This window comes from Mauremys mutica, chromosome 3 (assembly GCF_020497125.1).
Source record: "Mauremys mutica isolate MM-2020 ecotype Southern chromosome 3, ASM2049712v1, whole genome shotgun sequence".
NCBI lineage: Eukaryota > Metazoa > Chordata > Testudines > Geoemydidae > Mauremys > Mauremys mutica.
The window spans coordinates 4778934-4795160 of NC_059074.1; the positions used below are offsets into that span (position 1 = coordinate 4778934).

Here is a 16227-nt window from a genome sequence, read left to right on the forward strand (position 1 = left end):
CAAAGCTGGTTGGTACCATACAGAGGCGCCGACCCCGGGGGGCTCCAGGGCTGGAGCACCCATGGAAAAAAATTAGCGGGTGCTTAGCACTCACTGGCAACCAGCTCCCCCCTTCGCCCCCCGCGCCTCCTGCCCACTGGTGGCCCCGCCGATCAGCGCCACCCCGTCCATCCCAGTGCCTCATGCCTGCCGCCATCAGTTGTTCCGCGGTGTGCAGGAGGGGCTGGGGTGGGAGGGGGAGGAGTGGGGATGGGGCAGGCTCGGGGAAGGGGGAGGAATTGAGTGGGAAGAGGTGGGGCGGGTGCAGAGTGGGGGCGGAAAGAGGAGGTTGTGTCCCCACACCATAGCCTGTGGGGCTGTTCTTTTCTGGCAGTGCCCATTCTTCAGGGCACTCCCCGCTGAGACTCTGGGGACTCAAATTCACCCCTCAGGAGGTGTTTTGGGAGGCTGCAGCTGGACAGTGACAACGTGTTACGGTGCTAAGGAGGGTTCTCAGCTCTGTGAGACAGTAACTCAGTAACGGACAGGCTGTCCCTGCCCCGCCTGGCTTCCGCCTGCTCTTCCATTCCAGACTGCTCATCCTCCCCATTCAGAACCCTCCCTCCTGCAGCCATGAGGGGGCGCTACCAGGCCTCCTCTCCCAGAATCGCAGCCTTACCCCCCAGCGGGCACGAGTGGCTGGAACTTCCACTGGTCCTCCTCACAGTCGTAGGACAGGCGGTTCATGATCTTGTTCTTCTCTTCAGGAGGGATAAAGTTCTCAATGATCAAGTATCTGAGCAAGAGCCAGGGTAAGAGGGGGACGGAGTGAGAACGTGGTGGTGGCAAGACAAAAGGGGCGAGGGAGTGAGAATAAAGAAAGGGGGAGATGAATGGGAGAAACAGGTGGGAAGAGGCAAAGTGTTGGGGAAAGAGGAGAGAGAGATGGGGGAGGATGGGCAGAGACCCAGAGAAATGGGAGAGGGAAACATGAGAGCAAAAGGGAAGAGGAACAGGTAAAAATAGGATAAGATGACAGAACCAGACACAGAGAAACACAGCCAGCCAGCCAGAGATGGGGCCAGAAAGAGACAGAGCATGTCAATCAGACAAAAGAGACACAGCATTTCCGGTAAGCTTTGTTTTCAGACAAGAACTCTGCCAGTCCCCTGCTCACCTTATATTATTATTTTTCATTACAAATATTTGCACTGTAAAAATGATAACCAAAAGAAACAGTATTTTTCAGTTCACCTCGTGCAAGTACTGCAGTGCAATCTCTTTATCACGAAAGTGAAACTTACAAATGTAGGTTTTTTTTGTTACATAACTGCACTCAAAAACAAAATAATGCAAAACTTTAGAGCCTACAAGTCCACTCAGTCCTACTTCTTGTTCAGCCAGTCGCTAAGTCAAACAAGTTTGTTTTACAGGAGATAATGCTGCCTGCTTCTTATTTCCAGTGTCACCAGAAAGTGAGAACAGGCGTTCACATGGGACTTTTGTAGTCAGCATTGCAAGGTATTTACATGCCAGATATGCAAAACATTCGTATGCTCCTTCATGCTTTGGCCACCATTCCAGAGGACATGCTTCCATGCTGATGACGCTCATTAAAAAAATAATGCATTAATTAAATTTGTGACTGAACTCCTTTGGGGAGAGTTGTATGTCTCCAGCTCTACTTTACCCCGCATTCTGCCATATATTTAATCTTATAGCAGTCTTGGATGATGACCCAATACATGTTGTTCATTTCAAGAACATTTTCACTGCGGATTTCACAAAACACAAAGAAGGTACCAATGTGAGATTTCTAAAGATAGCTACAGCACTCGACCCAAGGTTTAAGAAGCTGAAGAGCCTTTCAAATCTGAGAGGGAGGAGGTGTGGAGCATGCCTTCAGAAGTCTTAAAAGAGCAACACTCCGATGCGGAAACTACATACCCCGAACCACCAAAAAAGAAAATCAACCTTCTGTTGGTGGCATTTGACTCAGATGATGAAAATGAACATGCGTCAGTCCGCACTGCTTTGGATTGTTATCGAGCAGAACCTGTCATCAGCATGGATGCATGTCCCCTGAAATGGTGGTTGAAGTATGAAGGGACATATGAATCTTTAGCACATCTGGCATATAAATATCTTGCGACACCTGCTACAACAGTGCCATGCGAACACCTGTTCTCACTTTCAGGTGACATTGTGAACAAGAAATGGGCAGCATTATCTCCTGCAAATTGTTACTAAACTTGTTTGTCTGAGCGATTGGTTGAACAAGAAATAGGACTGAGTGGACTTGTAGGCTCTAAAGTTTTACATTGTTTTATTTTTGAATGCAGGTTTTTTTGGTACATAATTCTACATTTGCAAATTCAACTTTCATGATAAAGAGATGGCACTACAGTACTTCTAATGGGGGAATTGAAAAATACTATTTGCAAATATTTGTCATCAAAAATAAATATAAAGTGAGCACTGTACACTTTGTATTCTGTGTTATAACTGAAATCAACATATTTGAAAATGTAGAAAACATCCAAACATAGTTAAATGAATGGTATTCTATTACTGCTTAACAGTTTGATTAATCGCGATTAATTATTTTAATCACTAGACAGACCTACTTAGCACGTATTGTATAGCACTTTATACTAAAGCACTGTCTGAATGTTATTAACATGCTACAGGGAAAGCGCGTTAACTCATACTTGGGTCTTTCCCCAACCTGTAGCATGGCGTTGACCGGGGATATGGATGTAGCATCTTCCTCAGGGTATGAACACATGGGGTCTAGCACCAACGTTGTTTTTTATCAGCCCCACTTGAGCCAGATTTTGAAAGTCAGACCCATGTGCTCATGCATGTCCATTTACCCTCACCTAATTTACATGCAAAAACCCCCAATGTCCATCCAGAGATGAGACACTGATTCTTCCCTGCTCCAGGGTAATTAATTCATCCCACTCTGTCCCCCAGCATAAAGCCTGCCCATACGGCTACCCTCATCTTTTGATTTGCAAGGGCCTCCTTGTGAGTCATGTGGACTCTGGATTTTAAGGCCAGAGAAGAGCATTAGTTTCCTCTAGTTGACCTCCTGCATAACACAGGCCAAAGATTCTTGCATCAAGAACCTCTATTTGAGCTAAAGCAGTCCTGAAAGAGATCCAGTCTTGATTTAAAGACTTAGAGTGATGAAGTATCCACCACATCCCGAGATAAGTGGTTCCAATGGTTAATTATCCCCACTATTAAAAATTTGCACCTTAATTCTCATCTGAGTTTGTCTGGCTTCAGCTTCCAACCCTTGGATCTCATTATGCCCTTTCTACTAGATTAAGGAGCTGCCTACTCTCAAAAATCTCTTCCTCCTGTAGGCACTTGTAAACTGATCAAGTCTCCTCTCAATCTGGATGATCTAGTTAGACTGAGCTTCTCAAAGCTTTTGCTATAATGCAGGTTTCTCAGACATTGAATGATTCTTGTAGGTCTTTTCTGAACCCTTTCCAATTTTTCAACATTCTTTCTGAAGCACGGACAGAACTGGCCACAGTATCTAGTAACGGTCTCACTAATGCTGTGCTTCTACTTGATATTCCCCTGCTTATACATCCAAGGATTGCACTGGACCAGCTAGCTACAGCATTGCACTGGGAACTCATGTGCAGCTGCTTATCTGCCATGACACCTAAGCCTTTTTCAGCACCGCTGCATTCTAGGACACAATCCCCCATCTTGTAAGAGTGACCTACATTCTTTGTTCCTAGATGTATGACCTTGCATTTGGTGGGACTAAAATGAATGTTGTCCAAATGAGCCCATCTTACCAAATGATCCAGGTTGGTTTTATACCTGAGCTGTCCTCACCATTATTTACCATTCCACCAATTTTTGTGTCCTCTAGAGATTTTGCTACTAATGATTTTATATTTTCCCCCACATCGTTGATAAAGACACTGAATAGCTTTGAGCCATGAACAGATCCCTGTGGGACCCCACGAGAAACACTCCCTGGGAGGAGGATTCCTCATTTAGTTACTTTCTGAAATCCTTCACTTAATTAGTTTTTAATCCATTTTACATGGCTACCCGGATTTTGAATAATGCTATATTTTAAGATCAGAAAATCGTGTGGGACTAAGTCAAACGCCTTATAGAGGTTTAAGTATATTCTATCAACACGGCTACCTTATCAAGCAAACTTGTGACCTCATCAAAAAACAACAGTAGGTTTGTTTGACAAGACCTACTTTCCCGTACGCTAAGACCACTACACTAAGTGGCATTAATTATGCTACTGTCCTTTCATTTTTTACTGAGTGAGACCCCCATCAGCCTTCCCGTGAGTCTTCCCAGGATTGACGTCAGGCCTACAAGTCGACGGTTACCACGGGTATCCCATTTACCCTTTTAAAATATTAGCACAACATTCGCTTTTTTCCTGTTCTCTGGAACTTCCCCAGTGTTCCAAGTTTTGGAAAAATGAACATTCATGGGTCAGGAAGCTCCTCGGCTAATCATTTTAACACTCTTGGGTGCAAGTGATCCAGCCCTGCAGATTTAAAAATGTTTTACTTGAATAGCTGCTGAGTAACATCCTCCTTAGCTACTGAAGGAAGAGGATGTTTATTTCATTATCACTGTAAACACCTGAATACCTCATCCTGCTTCTTTCTGAATAGTTCTGTCTTTTCTGTCAGAATGTATCCCGCATTTCCCATTACGGTGAGAGATACTTACTTGAGTTTAAGTTCCCGTGTCTGTTCATTTTGCGCTTCCTCCAGGTCCTGCCGCACTCTGATGTACTCATCATGCTGGTCCTGAATCTCTGCCTTCACCGCCTGCAGCTTGGCATACAGCTGGGACACCAAGAAAGAGCTTCTGTTTCTGCTGAAAGGCAGCAGCTTCTAGGATGTGGCCTGAGGTCTCATCCCATGTGAGAAGCAAGTCATTTACTCACAGTATCCAACAAGACCTTAAAAATGGGTCTCTCTAGGGTCTTTGCACTGGGGAAGCCCAAAGTTCATCCAACATTAAGCCACACAGAACATTTGCAGGAGCCTGAATGCTGCGTATGTGCCGGATGTGGTTAAATGAAGTGGGCTGCCCCTTTATTACAAAGGTGAGTCTTGCAGGGGCTTCGGGACAGATCCCCAGCTGGCGATGGTGATTGACAGCAGCTATGATTCCAGCACTCTATGTTCCACCTTGATCTGAGGGACCTGTGGAGACTACAGGTCCCAATGTGCAATGCATTGCCCATGGTCTGAGCTGCCTGGTTCACCTGTGTGAGGACATGGCTCTAGTGGCACACACTGAAAATGTCATGCCATGCTGTCACAAAGCTGTCATGGACCTATTGCAGCCCAGATGCAGTCAGGGACACTGCTAGGGTTGCCACCCATCTGGGTTTTACCTGGACAGTCTGGTTTTGGCTTCTGTGGCCGGGTGCCATTTAGGGTTGCCAGGTGCCTGGTTTTTGACCGGAAAGTCTGGTCGAAAAGGCGATCTGGCACCTGAACCAAAAATCTAGTTTCTGCAGGGTGAGGGACGGTGCTGGATCATTAACCCGCAGCAGCCCCTGCTCAGCCAGGGTCGCCTCCTACCTGCAGACAGGCTCCTTGAGATGATTCAGTGAGCGACGGGGGTGTGGGGAGAGGAGCAAGTGATGGGGGCCGGGCCTGGGGGAAGAGGCAGAGAAGGGGATGGGGCCTGGGGGAAGAGGCAGAGAAGGGGATGGGGCCTGGGGGAAGAGGCAGAGAAGGGGATGGGGCCTGGGGGAAGAGGTGGGGTAGGGGCAGGGCCTCGGGGGTCCAGTTACCAGCAATTACAGAAGTGGCAACCCTAGACACTACTTTTCCTGCAAGTGGAAGCAAGACAAACCCACAACCCTCCTCCCATAAAAAGAACAGGAGGACTTGTGGCACCATAGAGACTAACACATTTATTGGAGCATAAGCTTTCGTGGGCTGCAGCCCACTTCATCGGATGCATGGAGTGGAACACACAGACAGGAGATATTTATACATACAGAGAACATGAAACAATGGGTGTTACCATACCCACTCTACCGAGAGTGATCAGTTAAGGTGAGCTGTTGTCAGCAGGAGAGAAAAAGAACTGTTCAGTGGTAATGAAAATGGCCCATTGCCAGCAATTGACAAGAAGATGTGAGGAACTGTGGGGGGGGGGGGCGGAATAAACATGGGGAAATAGTTTTACTTTGTGTAATGGCCCAGCCACTCCCAGTCTTTATTCCAGCCTAATTTAATGGTGTCCAATTTGCAAATTAATTCCGATTCAGCAGTCTCTCGTTGGAGTCTGGTTTTGAAGGGTTTTTTGTTGTAATATTGGGACTTTTAGGTCTGTAATTGAGTGACCAGGGAGGTTGAAGTGTTCTCCGATGGGTTTTTGAATGTTATAATTCTTGACGTCTGATTTGTGTCCATTTATTCTTTTGCACAGAGACTGTCCGATTTGGCCAATGTACATGGCAGAGCGGCATTGCTGGCACATGATGGCGTATATCACCCATTGTTTCATGTTCTCTCTGTATATATGTATCTTTCTACTGTATTTTCCACTGCATGCATCCGATGTATAAATATCTTCTTGCTGTATGTTCCATTCTGTGCATCCGATGAAGTGGGCTGTAGCCCACGAAAGCTTATGCTCAAATAAATGTGTTAGTCTCTAAGGTGCCACAAGGACTCCTGTTCTTTTGCGGGTACAGACAAACACGGCTACTACTCTGAAACCCTCCTCCCAGTTTCAGAACAACCATAAATTCACCTTGTAGTGTCATTAAAAAGAAACCCAGCCTGAGACTGACTCCCCACAGCTGTGTCCCAGCACAGGCAGCCTCTCACCTTCTTCAGCTTCTTGGTTTTGATCTCCACTTCCTGCTGCAGAGACGTGAAGGTCTCCCGCAGCTCCATGGTCTCCTCATCACGCAGCAGCATCTCCTGCTGCATCTCCCGCTCCCGACGTTTCTGCATCCAGGAAAAACACAAAACCCAATTGAGTCCGTAACAGGAACAACCCCACCTGCATCAAAACCATCCTGTTGGCCTGCAGAGCATGATGGGTAGTTGTATGCAAATTTTACAATGGAGGGGGACTGCATTTGGGCATGTGATTTGGAGCCTTTCATCTCAGGGTGTCCAGCTCAATGGCTGGCCGGGCTTGTAGTGACTGAAAGTCATTCACATCTGATGGTGAGCTGGTAGCCTCTTTCTGGCCCACAGCACGGCCAACACCACCACAACTCACAGCCACATTCACTGTCTTGGCCCAGAGACGAGGGATTGTCGAGATGAGTCACGCCAAAGCCTACAGACCTCCCCTTTCCCTACAATGGGATCTCCTCGAATCAAGCTACACCGAGCCAGGGACAGAATGAAGCAGCTGTACTTGTGTATGGCTTCTGCTGTCCCACGCTTGCCTTGGCACTGTGGATGGCACCAAATGGTGATACCACCTACGTGGACTGAGTTTGAACACAGCTCCTTAATTGGGTTTGCAGTGCATTCTGTCTGAGCGGTGGTATTTTGCTGGGTGCCCATCACTTCGGTATCTGGGCACTGTCCACTGGGAACTGGACTGCGCCTGACAACTCCTTTTATACAAGCCACCTAACTATACGACTCAGTTACCCAGGACCATATGTGTTGTCAAGTTCACCAAGGAACCGTGACCTATCATATAAATATATGCAGTATATATAACTGATTCAAGCATCATCTATTGCCAGTATCTGACATCAAGGATGGTGCCAGCACAAGTCTTCAGGGACCTCTGGATGTTGCCAGAGGATGTTGAGAAGGCCAAGACTAGAACAAGGTTCAAAAAAGAACTAGATAAATTCATTGAGGACAGGTCCATCAATGGCTATTAGCCAGGATGGGCAGGGATGGTGTCCTTAGCCTCTGTTTGCCAGAAGATGGGAATGGGCGATAGGGGGTGGATCACTTGATGATTCCCTGTTCTGTTCATTCCCTCTGGGGCACCTGGCATTGGCCACTGTTGGTAGACAGGATACTGGGCTAGATGGACCTTTGGTCTGACCCAGTATGGCCATTCTTATGTTAAATATCCAGTGTCAGCCCTGCTCAGCCATCTCCCAAAGCAGAGACTTTACCTGCTCAGCGATCTCCTGCCTCTTCAGCTCCAGCATCTTCTGCTGCTCATTTGTGTGGTCCATGATGTTCCTCCCTCCTATCAGCAGCTTGCTCTCCATTGCCTAGGGGCAGGAGAAGAAAGGAGATGGGGAGGAATCAGAGCATTTCTCTCACATGCACACATAGGAAAGGAGCCACAGGCTAACAAGAGGGGGATGGCCACCTGACCTTGCAGCTTCTGCCCTGCTGTGGCAAGTGGAAAATACCGCCTTGGAGGTGGGAGCAGAGTGGGGACCGATCAGCTTTGTGGGTGGTAGGAAGACAGGAGGGATCGCAGCTACTTTGAAGAACAGAATGAATATCCCGCTCCTGCTTGCTGATGGGGAACAACGGGCTGAAACTGGTCAGAACGCTGAGCATTGCTACAGCACTTACCATTTGCAAATCACATGCAAACATTACCTCATTAACCTCCCTCCATCCCTCTTGAGATAGGTCTTTACTACCCACATATACAGATAGGGAAACTGAGGCACAGAGGTGAGGGCCAAACAGTGGGGTTTTCAAACGTGACCGAGAGATGTAGGAGCACAAGTCCCACTGAAAGTCATGTAGGTGCTTTTGAAAATACCACTCACAATGTTCAAAACTGGCTGTGGAGATTGAGTGCTTCCATTTTGGGGTGCACGACTCTAGACACCTAGAGCTTCAGAAATGTGCTGCTGAGCATCTGCAGCTGCATCACAGAGTCCCCGGGCGATGCTCTGGAGCTGCTCCCCACCAAGCCAGGCAGGACTCTGGGGATCCTCCTCTCCCTCGGAGCAGACTGTCTGCAGGGCAAGAAGCTCCCACGGCTTCACCTCCTGGGTCTCTCCCTTGGAGCATTCAGCATCCTCTGCCCCTCCGCGCGCTTCCCACAGCGAGTCCGCCCAGGGGGGGTCCTGGGGAAGCCAGAGGGTCCTGCCCCCCCACTTCGCAGTCAGACGTGACTCTCAGCCAGCCAGTAACACAGAGGTTTGTTAGATGACAGGAACAGGGTCTAAAACAGAGCTTGTAGGTACAGAGAACAGGACCCCTCAGCTGGGTCCATTCTGGGGGGCAGTGAGCCAGACACCCCCGTCTGCCCTCACTTCCCATCCCCAGCCAGCTCCAAACTGAAAATGCCCTTCAGACCCTCCTCTCTGGCCTTTGTCTCTTTCCCGGGCCAAGGGCTTACCTGATCTCTATGAGGGTCATCCTATCCTCATTACTCGGCCCACTTATTTATACCTATCATTACCTGTAATTCTTGTATGAGCGATGTACCCTCACTGCTTGCTGACTGTACCTTGATTCATCCACCTTAAACCCCTCCATTGGGGATACTACAGACTGTATGTGTTATGCGCTATCCAATGTCAAAATAGTACCATCCCCCTATACTCTGTATGGTACCCCCGATGACTATTAGCTGAATTTTCAAACGCTCTGTATCATTGCATCCGACAAAGAGGGGATTCACCCACGAAAGCTCATGCTCCAATACGTCTGTTAGTCTATAAGGTGCCACAGGACTCTTTGCTGCTTTTACTGATCTCTTTGTTCACCTTTTGCTATTCCCTTGCAGGGGGAAGGGCCCCAGCCATTTGTTGCCAGGATACAGTGTGTTGGCCATTTATGCACGCTGGAGACTTAAGAAATGCATAGGGGAAACTGAGGCACCCACATAGTATTCAGAGAAAACATTAAGAACAGTCCCACTTCGTCACAAGCTGCCATTGGCTTCAGCTGGGATCAGAGATGCTCATCTCCTCTCAAAAAGCAGGTTAGCCCCTCCCCCCACCCCCAAATTAGTACTGGTTCCTTTTGAAAATGTTGGGCTAAGTGACTTGGCAGTGGCAGAGTAGAGACTACAACTCAGGACTTTCTGGGCCTCCCGGTCCAGACACGTGTGAAGTCTTGTTGTGTGTTTGCCCAGCGCCTAGCACCCTGGGGCCCGGGGCCACGAGGCACAGCCGCGATAGAAATCAATCAATCAGGGTCCCATGGGAAGGAAGAGTGAAATGCACTAAGATAAGATCACGGCAGGTGCAGCAGCACCATTGAGAGGGGTGGGGAGGATGGGGACAGTCCAGTGTGACGTTGTCATGGAAAAGCAAATGCCATATTGGGGTGCAGTAAGAGACCGGGGAACCCTGTTCAGGGGACATCTGCACTGGAAACAACAGCGTTTCAGCACGTACTGGGCTCCAGGGTTTGGATCAGCAGGCCATGAAGAGCTGCTCTGAGCAGGGCTAGCTGACCTGGAGGCAGACCCCTGAGCCTGGCCCCCTGAGTGCTTGCTCCATCGCTACCACCTTGGAGACGAGGACAAGAACTTGCACCTGATGCCTTGCAATGGGGAGTAAGCGGAGGGATTCAAAGGGCGGCTGATGCTGCTGGAGTAATGGAACAGGAAGAGGATCTGAGCAGCCGTGTTCTGAACGGGATGGTGCAGGCTGGACGTCAGGGAGAGGGAAGTTACAGTTCTCAAGCTGGGAGATAAAGAGGCCTGGCTGCGAGGCCAGAGAGCAAAGGCTCCAGGAGGTGGTCAGGATCGGGACACAGCCTGGCCGTGTGCAGAGCAGGAGAGAGGGAGGAATCAGCACAATCAGCCGAAAGAGTGAAACGGACGCTGGGCTTTTCAGATTCGGGGTGTCCCGGGTGACCTGGGTAAGGAAATGTCTTGTCCTTGTTTTTTAAAGTACAGTTTTCATTAATCTGCCGTGGCCCCTTTCAAGCATTTCAGTGCCTCATTCAGCCTGCTTCTGATCAGCCCACTTAGCTACTGACAGCTGCTGATAAGGCCCTAGAAGTTACTTTCCGAGTCACTTGAATGTGGAGTTAGCAACTCAACAAGTGTTCAGGCCCTGCCAGTGGGGGAGACAGTAACCAGGTCTCAGCCCAGGAGCCTGGCCTCTTGTGACTCGCAGAAACTGCTGGAAAAGGCTTAACATGCCCACAATGAAATGCCAATAATGAATAACTGTTCACAGCTGCATTTTCTAAGGCATCGTGCAGAAGAGATGCCAGGTGACGATTCTGCTAGTCGGGCTGAGGCCGGGGTGGTAAGTTGGAGACCTGTAACCAGCAGGAAAATGCTAAGAGGCTCAGTGCAAAGCGGCCTGCGAATGGCAGGGATCAGCCAGCTGTTCTCGTTCAGCGACAAGCAGTAAAGGGCTTCAGCTGCAGCAGAGGAGCCGAAGGATAAACGCTGGGGAAAGCTCGCTGAGGAGAGTGGAGGTGATGAGGGAGCTGCTACGGGAGGGGCCAGCCCCCAGCTCCACTCACTGGATTTTAGCGAGTGACCGACGGCTCTGCAAGCACCTGAAGGGCAGGGCACCACCCGCTGGCAATGCCAGAGTCCTGCTTTGCCGCGCACTAGGGGCTTCCCTGCGAGAGCCTCAAAGCGCTTACATGCATTCAGTAAGGAATTTGGGACTCAAACGATAACTTCTGCATGGAGGCTTCTGACAGTCTCTGCTTCCCGTGGGGTTCAGAGAGGCACATTCAGTCACATGCCAATATCACCCGGTGAGGCGGCAGCAGCGATGGGAATAGATTTAGAACTTCTCACCCAACGAGGCCCCACTGCGTCCCCATCCCAGACTGGGCAAGACACCATGCAATCACATGCCCACCTTGTGCCTAAGCCACGCAGCATCCATAAACGTCAACACCACCACCATGCTGGGACGGCAGAGGTCCGTAGCATGGAGTGTCCATGACCACATGGTCTGGCTTTGTTCCAGGCATATAAGAGCTCCACAGGGCTATGACTGATCTGTGGTTAATCCTGTGACCACCACCACTCAATGACCAGCCAGTGTCCTCTCCTGACCTCAAGTCTGATCTTCAGAGACTGTCTCTGAGCGGGGCAGCACGACCAACAAGGGGCAGCCGATGGTGGCCAATGATGATCAAATCTCTCAAGGCCAGTTCTCAATGACACATCCCTATTACTGATAAAGTCAAACGATCTTATACTCAGTAGGTGCCGCTGGCAAGGGAGGGAGGAGGACTGGCTGCCTTGCAGGCGGAAGACAGACAACACCCTGGACAGAGCAGTGCTGCAGGCAGGGACCAGGGAAGCTAAAGACAGCCCCTGGCAGGCTGCTAGGATCCGCAGGCTGAAGCCCTGAGGCAAAGGTGAAGAGGGTGCTGGGGCTGCAGGGAAGTGGCCCAAGGAAAGGAAAGGTCCATTCTATTCATGGCCCCATCTACATGTCAGCATGGAAAGAAAGTTTGAAATGATCTTAAAAATAGCTTTGGCTAAAAGTATGGCCCATCTGCACTGCTGCCAAACCATAAGAGAACTGCACTTTTAAGATGCTTTTCTAAAACGTGCAGTTTTGGGAAGTTACCAGGATGGAAAACACTAAAGGCCCAGATCGCCGCTGTCTTGTATCTTGTGTAATTATTTACACTAGGGCAAAATAGGCTCTGATCTGGCAGCGTTTCATACCCCTTTAGCAATGACTGTGGCAGGTGCAGAACAACAGAGAATGAGGCCCATGGAGCCTGGTTTGGATCTGTTTTATACTAATGCACCTTCATTCAGTTCAGTGGAGTTACTCCTGATTCACTGGTGCCGTTGAAAGCAGGATCAGAATCTAAAATCCTGCTTTTCTGGCATTTATCTGCCAAAATATTTGGCAATGGGTAGATTTAGCCAAGCTGGGTCATATTTCAGGTGTCCTTTTCCAGAGTGTCCAGTCTGATGGAGGCTGCTGGGGCAAGAACCCAGAGCAAACAGGATGTAATTTTGAGGGGATGGAGGAGGGCTTCAGTCTACTTCATCATTAACTGCAAGGGCTGATTTGATTCAGCAAGTTTTCAGCAAGGGGCAGTGTGATGGAGTGTCTTCCCCACACTGGCCTGTAAAGAGTTAATAGAGCCCTAGGGAGGCTGTGCAAGAGGCAGCCAATTAGAGAGGGGCTGTGAGGAACAGCCAATCAGGGCTGGGCAGGCCCATATAAGAGCTGCAGGGCAAAGCAGCTTCAGTTGCTCCCTGGAGCTTGAGGAGGGAGGAGGACTGGCTGCCTTGCAGGCGGAAGACAGACAACACCCTGGACAGAGCAGTGCTGCAGGCAGGGACCAGGGAAGCTAAAGACAGCCCCTGGCAGGCTACTAGGATCCGCAGGCTGGAGCCCTGAGGCAAAGGCGAAGAGGGTGCTGGGGCTGCAGGGAAGTGGCCCAAGGAAAGGAACTGAGGAGTTGGAGGGGATGCAGCAAGTGGCAGACATCTACAGGGTCCCTGGGCTGGGACCCGGAGTAGTGGGTGGGCCCTTTCCCTTCAACAAAAACCCTGCACTCTGGGTTCTGGAGGGTCACACGTTCCACAGTCATCTGGCAGAACAGCGTGAAGGGAATTCCAGGCTGCTTGGAGGATCAGGGACCGGGCAGGGCCTGATGGAGCTAGATGGGCCCTATCGCCTTTGTGTTCATGCTGGGGTGTTACAGACCATCCTCCTTAATATTACAATCCAGCCCCCTCGGCGCCGAATCCGTCTTGGTAACTGTCCCATGGCTACAATTAACCTTCTCCAGGGCCCCGGGTGGCTGAAATGCCCTCGTGAGTTATAGCAAGGACGCAAAGCAGTGGGGAAGAACCCAGGCCAGAGCAGCGCAGGCAGCCAGAGGACTCTTGGGGGGTGGGGAGGGGGTGTCACAGCCTTGCAACTTGATAACAGGATAACAGGACTGCATATGAAATGCAAACAGCCCCAAACCAGCAGAGCTGTGATGCTGATTGGAGCAGCTGGGTGGGAGCAGCCAGGATGATCCTTCACCTAGCCAGCTCTGGGCTCAGCTCCCTCCCCGAGCGAACGCTGGTTCAGGACAGAGCTGGGATCAGCGCAGGCTCTGGGGGAGCAAAGGGGACAGATGACATTTTGCTGCAGGAAGTGGTGCACAAACAGCTGTATCCCCTGCCCCACAGCTGGCAGCATTCGGACTGCCCTGGCTGGCTGCCCCCGGTGGGAGGCCATCCTACAAGCACAGAGCTGCAGGGATGGCCTGTTACTGGCGCCCCCTCATTTTAACGGCTCTGCCCTCATCGCATAGCTGGTCTCTGATTCGTTTGTACGCCTGTGAGCTCCAGCATTCTGCACACACTTCTGGGCACACGTTCCAGCCCCAGAGCCGAGCTACGCCGCCCACAGCTCACATCCTCGGCCTCCTGCGGCTTGGCCGACACTCCTCAGTGCCAGCCAGCAGCACCCTCTGCCGCTCCAGGCCCAGCTCTGCCTCAACACCAACTCGCAGCCTTGTGCTCTGCCAGCCCTGGGTTCCTCCCTCTGCCCTGCGGCTCGGGCAAGGCTCCTCTCTCCTGCCTGCCGCACCCTCTGAGACCCTGCGCTCACTGCTGGGAGCACAGCCCAGGATTTTGAACTCAGGTCTCCAGGGGCACATGGGTTAATAGGAAGCCCACTCCAGCCTGGCTGGGGGACCTTTCCCAGCAAGCTGCTGCTGTCAGCCCCCACTGCTGGCCTCCCGCACCCCTGGGACTCCATTGTGTCGTTCCTGGCGAGGCTCTCAGTGTGCAATCTCTTCCCCAGCACGCACTCTTCATGCACCTTTTATAGCAGGGCCCGTCCCTCCGCTGGCAGCAGATGCTAGTGCCTGGGGCTCGAGGGAGCAGTTACCCTCAGCAGCATGAGGACGCCAAGCTCCCACAAGCTGGCTCGGCACAGCAGAGACGAAAGCGGAGGATGGGAGCCAGGCTAGCTCCTTGCCAGGGACTGACAGCAGGGCTGGGATTGCCACAGCACCAGTCCGAGCCAGGGCAGCTGCTGCCACCACCTCTACGAAAATACCACGTGTGGCAACTGGCTCCTCCGATGTGTTTGTGGGGCTGGGGGGAGCAGCTCCATTTCCGGAAATCCTCTGGCCTGGGCTATGCCGAAGGTCTGGCCGGCTGCTTGTAACGGTCCCGTCCAGCCTCCGAAACTCTGCAACCGCCCGGGGGCTAGATGCTGGGAAAGGGAGAAAAGGGAGTCGAGGGAAATGCAGGCTGCAGCTTTCCGATGCCGAGATCTCTGGGTCGGTCTCCACTGCAGCGCGGAGCCGGCTCAGCCCGAGGAGACAGAGTACGAGTGGCAGCGTGGACAGTGCGCCAGCGGCTCATAGTCACCCGAGCTCCGATGCCGAGGGCTGGAGTGGGTGAGTGGCCCGAGCCGCCGCCCGTGTGGCAGCATCCACACTGCTCTTTATAGAGGCCGAGCTCTGAGTCTCTCCCCGGGCTGGGAAGCTCGCCCCAGCCCCAGCGGACACAGACCCCTTGTGAGCAGTGAATCCACTTGAGCCAGTCGGCGTCGGGGTGCGGGAGCGACTGTGTGGCTGCACCGGTGTTACAGCCAGGGCCAGCTCCAGGCACCGGCGCAGCGAGCTGGTGCTTGGGGCAGCCCAGGGAAGGTCTTTGGCTGCAATTCGGCGGCCGGTCCCTCTCGGAGGGAAGGACCTGCCACCGAATTGCCACCGAAGAGTGAAGCGCCGCGGGAGCAGCCGCCGAAGTGCTGCTGAGCGCGGCTTTTTTTTTTTTCCCTCTTAGCCGCTTGGGACGGCAAAAAAGCTGGAGCCGCCCCTGATTATAGCTCTCAGCCCGGCCCCATGCAGCGGCAAGGGGATTTCACAGACGTCAGCAAGGCAAAAACTCAGAGCCTCCCGCTCCAAGACAACCGGCCCCTCCCCACAGTGCTCACCACAATTGTGTTTCCCAATTGTAGCAGCCCTTGGGCTCACACCTGTGTTTCCCAGCCGTGGGAAGCAGGCCCTATAAGCCAGCAAGTGAAAGAAGTCTGGGCTGGATGAATGGACGGTAAGGTGGATAGAAAGCTGGCTAGATCGTCGGGCTCAACGGGTAGTGATCAACGGCTACATGTCTAGTCGGCAGCGGAGTGCCCCAAGGGCCGGTCCTGGGGCCGGTTTTGTTCAATATCTTTGTTAATGATCTGGAGGATGGCATGGACTGCACCCTCAGCAAGTTTGCAGATGGCACTAAACTGGGAGGAGTGGTAGATACGCTGGAGGGTAGGGATAGGATACAGAGGGACCTAGACAAATTATAGGATTGGGCCAAAAGAAACCTGATGAGGTTCAACAAGGACAA

At 51.3% G+C, this 16227-nt stretch overlaps 1 protein-coding gene across 3 annotated transcripts in view; it reads right to left on the reverse strand.

The window, feature by feature from the left end:
• KIF3C (kinesin family member 3C) overlaps positions 1–16227 on the reverse strand; it is a 55760-nt gene that overhangs the window by 7575 nt on the left and 31958 nt on the right. For all 3 annotated transcript variants that reach the window (XM_045011832.1, XM_045011831.1, XM_045011833.1), the window contains exons 2-5: positions 8120–8221; positions 6849–6971; positions 4720–4838; positions 659–775 (exon numbers count right to left, since the gene is read on the reverse strand). In XM_045011832.1, coding sequence (XP_044867767.1) covers positions 659–775; positions 4720–4838; positions 6849–6971; positions 8120–8221 — 461 coding nt within the window. The remainder of the gene's footprint in view (positions 1–658; positions 776–4719; positions 4839–6848; positions 6972–8119; positions 8222–16227) is intronic.